General features: G+C 29.7%; 1 protein-coding gene across 1 annotated transcript; it reads right to left on the reverse strand.

Moving 5' to 3' along the window:
• Positions 1-2,018: 2,018 nt before the first annotated feature.
• On the reverse strand, positions 2,019-3,191 carry LOC113514570 (uncharacterized). Its single transcript, XM_026898674.2, has 2 exons — positions 2,717-3,191; positions 2,019-2,038 (listed from the first exon to the last, which is right to left on the reverse strand). The coding sequence occupies exons 1-2, from the start codon at positions 3,189-3,191 to the stop codon at positions 2,019-2,021; spliced, it is 495 nt and encodes a 164-aa protein (XP_026754475.2).
• Positions 3,192-6,920: the final 3,729 nt, after the last annotated feature.

Below are 6,920 nucleotides of genomic sequence, written 5' to 3' on the forward strand. Positions count from 1 at the left end.
TATATAATACAAACATAATATAAACATGTTTTTTTAGGGTTTGAAATGCGCACTTGACACCCCTAATGTTGCAGATGTCCATAGGCGTGATCGTTTACCATCAGACGGGCTGTATGTTTGTTTGCGATCTTTGTAGTATAAAAAAAATATGACCGAATTGAAAACCTCTTTTGTTTAGAAGTCGATTTGAAATACAAAACATAGCGTGAAAGCAATAAATTGTTGCTCATGCTGGCATTATTATAATTATATTAACAAACTAGCTGTTGCCAGCGACTTCGTCCGCGTTTCCGTCGTTTTTAGTAAAATAAGTAGCCTATGTCCTTCCTCACGGTGGTTTTGATGTAATAGACATATTTCCCTTCACTGCTCTGCTCCTATTGATCGTAGCGTGATGAAAAGTATACTATAACCTACCCAAGAGTATGTAGAATAATTCTACCAAGTTTCGTTAAAATCCGTCGAGTAGTTTTTGTTTCTATAACGAACATACAGGCAGACAGACAGAAGTGACAAAAATTTTACTGATTGCATTTATGGCATCAGTATCGATCACTAATCACCCCCTGATGGTTATTTTGGAAATATATTTCATGTACAGAATTAATCTCTTTACAGATTTATTATAAGTATAGATTACGGTACACCCACCTGTAAATTTAATATCTCTAGGTCCTACATAATTTTATTACTTTTTTATTTAGATTTCTTACAGCGGAAATGTTCAGATTTATTAGTAGATAACGCCCTAAAAAGGAGCTAATGTTTTTATATCAGTTAGTGTACTATTAATATTTAATGGCATATTATTATAGCTTTAATTGTTGTTTTTTTTTTAATTTTTTATTTGTTTTGATTGACAAAGAAGAATTGAATTCTTCATTTATTAAATTTACATTTGATTGGTAATTGGTGGTTAGCAAAAAATACGCTCACTACAAAATGATCTGCATTTTAATGCGTGTCTAGTGACTGAAAGTTAGACTATCTCTAAGTCCAAATATTATGTAATGTAATTATTGACTAAGTATAGATTATTGTGTTTGTTCTATTCTTATTTCCGGTCATTCTTTATTTAATAAATTTTTTTCCTGTTTATTTCCTTTTCAATTATTTCATAATCCTTCTTTATATATATAATAATGACATTGTTGCTTAGAGATGTAATGGTTTAATTAAATGTATCAAACTATGAAAAAAAAATTTGACTAAGTGGAAGGTGTCGAAGTAATCGTATGTTTTATCACTTATAATGACTGTGTAATCATTTAGACAGGATTGATAACATTTACCTCTCATGCTTTGCCATTTCTGATGATTAATTTTGTTTTCTTACCCTGTAAATTTATTACTATATTCCACATTTTACATTTTGAAACCTTTGTCCCATACACAGGTACCGAAACAAACGACTTTTGTACAAAGTCCTCTGATAAAATTAAACCTATAAACTTTGTATTAAAATATATATAGAAACATAAATTACTACTTTATATGATCTTTAATAGATTTTTTTTATACTTCTATAATTTTTGTAGGGATGTATTTTTTTAATAGCATAGCTTATGTTACTCACAGGTAATATAACTCTATAGATGAAATAATTTTTAAAATCAGTTGAGTGGTTAGTTGGAAAGATAACTTTTACCAAAAATCAAACCTCTTTTCACTATAATACTCAAATTAATAAATAAAAATTAAATTACATTAAATTTCTAATGTTCGTAATAGGATTGATATGTTTTTTAATGACAAGGATAATAATGTTAATCAAAATTAAATAAGTTTAAAAATATTTGCATTTTTGTTTCTCAATCACCATTAAATGGCTGAACAAATTTGAATGACAGTTACTGAATAGATAGATTATGTACCAGATTACCTTATTATTATTGTTATTATAGGATACATAATTTTTATCCTAATTCATGCGAATAATCACAATAAGTACCCATTAATGATAAAGTAGTAATTGTTAGGTCGTAGACCAGATTTGTATATTATAATTGCTGAGAAGCTTATGATATTATATTTGTTACTGCAAATGAATCTATAGCTTTATTTTATATTATTAAATTAGCAGTTTGAATCTGGCCATTATCCTTTAAAAAATATTTGCACATATGATGGGAAAGTCCTGGTCGCCCCAGGACTGATACCGCTGGTTGTGGTGATATCATCGATGATGTGCAATATATAACGTTAGACTGTCATATAAATTCGATGAAAAGAGAAGTATTCATGCGCTATTTTCAGGTAAACATATTAAATATTGGTATTATTCAATTTATATTAGCTGAATCCAAATCAGATTTTTTTTAATATCTCTGTAAATTAGTTTAGGGTACGATAGGACTGATATACCTGAAGAAGTTAAGAGCCATTAAAATAAATAAAAAGTTTACTTTTTACTTTCAAAATCCAAAATATTTTTCGTTTTATTATTTCAAATTAGTTCCAGTCTCATTATAACTATTTAATATTTAATTGTATTGTTTTCTAACTTTAATTAGGTATCTAAACTCAAAACAAAATCCTTATACTACACTACCATGAGTATAAGAGTGGTAATATTATCTTTTTATGAGGAGATGGTAGTGGCTTGTTAGTGAATTGGTATGGTATTTTTCCATTTTTGAGGAAAATATTACATACTTTTTCGCTTGTTTTGAAATGATTTCCTTTTTAAAATAAAATAAATTTATAAAATACTGACCTTTCATCATCATCGCCATGGCCAAAAATCCACCCATTCCGCCTTTCTTCCCTCCCATTGATAACGGATTCTTCGCTCTACCTTCGCCAACCATACTTCTCGCTTCTTCTATTGCAGCGTCATCCAACAATCTAAGTTTCACCGCATGTGTATCTAGAAATGTTCCGACTCTGTACAGTAAGAACTTGTTCAACCGCTCCTCGGGATCAGAAGACAGATTCCTTACGAGTTCAACTGCTTTTTGACTCTCACTTCCTTCTTTCACAAGACTGATGCCGGGAAGCAAAGGCACTTCATCTTTATTATTTAATTTTTCTAACAATGCTAGAGCACCAATTTTGAGGCACGTTGGACTAAAAATCCCTTTACTGCAGTCCTTTTTCAAAATTTGACCGGAAGCCACTGTATCAGAGTTCTCCAGATTTGGCATAGCATAAGCATATGATGTAAAATAAAGCACAAAAATAAGGAACATTTTAAAACGCGTCTACGTTGTTATCTGACAGCGTTAATACTATGGTCATTCATTTGTAGTCACCCTTTTATATTTTGCGTTTTGTGGTCAAATTATTACTCCTGGCTAAAGCGTGGTTTGGTCTGCTATTTCGTTTAAAACAAAATTATCTTTTCCATTTTCAAAATCACATTTAGTATCATTTTAATCTTTATTATCAGGCACAGAAGCTTCAAATTGCAGAAGTGTCCATTGATCATTGTCTAAGCGTATCTAAATTTGTTGGTACTCGCATTTTCATAGGATCGTTATAGTAATGAGTGTGGCAGTAATGATTGGCACGGAAGACGATTTCCTATGTTTTGCGTTTATAGTCTATTTTTCATTGAACTTTTTGCCAAATTAGTTTTGATTTATTTCAACAGATGTTCAAAATGCATCTACGTATGCAGCTTTGATGATGTATATTAGGCATCTTTCACTAGTTTCGCCTTTGTTATCTCTGTACTTTTTAAAGATTTTGCTTTTGTATATTCTTTTAATGAAATTTTTATACAATAAATTTATATTTTTTGCTGTAGATACTAAAATTGATGTCTTTAAATTGTAATTATTTCATTATGGGAATTAAAAAATAAGAAGTCGTACTTCTTTCACTGTAGAAACAACATTGTTTTTCGGTATCTGTTTGTCAGTTCAGGTTTATTATTTTATTCAGAAACTATTATTATTATTATGGCGCAGATTTTAGACATTTTATGTCTTTTGCCAAGTGGCTGTGTTTACTAGGTAATACTAGGTCTGAATAGTGGGAAGTGAAAAGTACGGATACCTACCTACAGGAGAATAACACCTTAATCCTCTATCAACCGTGATATTACAGTACGGTACTATGGGCAACACGGTGTATTTACATAATGGTGTTAATGTCAATAAATGACGGTTTACACTTTCAGCATTTGTCAGCAAGTTGCATAAAAATATATCACTAAATAATATTTTATATATTGAAATAAAAAATAAACAAAAAGTATCTATCTATTTAAAACAAAAAAAAAAAATCCTTTTATTTTAAAAAATATAGTGGAACACAAAATCTTAAGACGTAGAACTTTTTCTGTCGTTTAAAAATAATGAATAAAACAATACAATTTGGAAATTAAGAAAATATGCGAATATCGATATAACAAGCATATCAATAGAACCGTAATGGCGATGAGACAATTTCTCTGTTTCCAAGTCACATTAATTATAAGTTATAACAGTAGGTTATAATGATGTTTCTATGTACAAAAGAAAGTAATTACACCATTAAAATGAAACCATTTATTGACAGAAACCTGAGAACACGGGAGAAAGATAGAATTATATACTTTTTCCATTGCACGTTATAATACGACGTTGTTAAAGAATATTATGAATGAGTTATGACTTTTACTTGTCGATATTGTGTCGCTGGTTATATTACGAACGTTTCTTAAGTTCATTAACATTTGCTGGATCTGTAGTGATATTATATTTCAAATGGAATACAAAACAAGCAATGGAAATAAACAGTATGTGAATAACATACTACATAAAACTCATAAACGTTTTATGAATATAGTTTCGCTTCTAGGTTTCTATGATGCGACAGACTTTTCATTTTTAGATTAATATCAGATTAATCAATTATCTAATAATTTTATAATTTACCAAATAATTCAAAAACTGGAATCAACTGACTTTTAAAAAAAAATCAATTCGTATGTATGATTCATGATATTTTCGTCTACAATTTTTTAATCAATAAGAGTAAACCCTCAAATCAATTTATTGAAAAAAATAGTCATCCAAATCGGCAAAAAATTTATAATGATATCGTATAACATATACATTTAAATAATCTAAAGAAAACAGTCTATTCTACAAACTCAATCCTTTTATAAGTTGGTTCAAAGAAAGAACTTTCAAAACCATTTCTTTATTGGCAATTATATATTGGAAATCTGGAGACAAAAAAATGTAAATGTGAGCCTTCTTTCTCCTTTTGTAAAATCGATTAAGTACTATAAAGGTATGGAATACTTATCTATTGCATACGTACAGCTTATTAATATTGTGTATGGTACAGGGGATAGCTAATAAGCTGATAGCTGATCTGATGGAAAGTGGTAACCGCCATTGTGCTGTGACGTCAGACCATTACTATGGCGACAGACAGTCTACTTTGAATGTTTTGCTACTTCTTTTTATGATAGCACTACATAAGAGGAGCGATTATCGTATTGATTTATCATTTGATTTTTCATATCAAACCACTGATCATATGTTTGTGCGTGTGCGTGTGTGCGCGTGCGTGTTGTGTGTGACAGCGTGAGCACGCGCGCGCGCATGTGTGTGCGTCTCTCTCTCTGTGTGTGTGCCGATTTTTAATGTCTTTTGACTTTAAAATTTTAAAATCGACTTTTTTTGTAACCGTATAATTGATCATATCATGATCAGTTTTGAATCAATATTGATATTCTTTACCAATCCATAGTTTTGACCGTGCTGCTTCCGTAGTAACAGAGATAATATAATATGACATAAATTTTCAAATTTTTTGAATTATTGCTTTTTACGGAACATAAAAGTATTAATTTTTTGACTTGTTAAGTTAAAGTTTTTTTTCACAGAAAGTAAAACTGTTCATTGCGTCATAAATCTATCTGTAAGTGTACGATTTCATGCTCCAAATTTAAATATTTTTATTATAATGTGTTAAGTAGGCATTTTGTTATATTTAAAGTTTTTTTTTTAATAACATATGTATACTTATTATACAAAAAGACGGCTCGCTACAATTGATCAATGCGGTGAATTTCTCGCTGAACATTTGGTACAATAAACATACAAAATATGTTTACAAACTATCACATAATATTATCAATATTAATTACCTAGCTTTTACTTACGACTTCATCCGCGTAATCGGGATATGTTTACTGACCAGGATAAAAAAAAGCTTATGTCCTTCTACATCCCATATAGTACATGTGTACTAAATTACATTATGATTGGTTAAACCGTTAAGGTATCCTAAGATAGCAAACAAACAAATTCACTTTCACATTTATAACATTAGTAAAGATGTACATAAATTAAGAAAGATTATTAAGTGATTTTAAATTAATATTTATTCATTACTCCATATATTTTATTTGATGTATGATAAAGGTATAGTAACTCTGCCTGCGCTAACGATACACGTTGGCAGGGCACCATTGAGGAATGATAGGTGCGAATGAAGGCGGGTGAGTCAGCTCATCGTGTTAAATACATCTGGATTTCAGTACGATGGTTTCCAGGGGGATAACGCGGCGGTCGCCCTAATAGGGTATGTTGCTAGCAATGAGGCTGGTAGTTCGTATTACTTTTTTTTAGATTACAAAAAAAAAATGTAATAAAATAAAATATTAACAAATACATAAATATTTTTTGTTAATAAATAATTACACAAAAATTTTTCATTAACACTTTTACATTTTAAAAAGAATAGAATCTGCAAATTATGAAAAACAAAATATAAGCACGCATAACGCGTAAAAGTGGTATATATACAGACATGTAAATTGGTTTTAATGTTTCTCGAAGTATAAAGTAAGCTGATCTTATCTAAAATTCAATTACATTTACAGTCTAGGTTCTACTTTTTAAACACAACTTTCTAGCAAAGATTTTGCTCAGTAAAATTAAAGTTCCATGTTTTATTCTCGTTTAGGTTGTTCC

The sequence above is a fragment of the Galleria mellonella genome, unplaced genomic scaffold, assembly GCF_026898425.1.
Source record: "Galleria mellonella isolate WM207_F2 unplaced genomic scaffold, CSIRO_AGI_GalMel_v1 utg35, whole genome shotgun sequence".
Taxonomy (NCBI): Eukaryota; Metazoa; Arthropoda; class Insecta; order Lepidoptera; family Pyralidae; genus Galleria; species Galleria mellonella.

Bases quoted from the DNA above. Each gene is read 5' to 3' on its own strand.
- LOC113514570 (XM_026898674.2), bottom strand. From the start codon at position 3,191: ATGTTCCTTATTTTTGTGCTTTATTTTACATCATATGCTTATGCTATG. The intron at 2,039-2,716 runs GTCAGTATTTTA...ATTCATTTGCAG, and splicing joins CATGGCGATGATGATGAAAG to TAACAAATATAATATCATAA.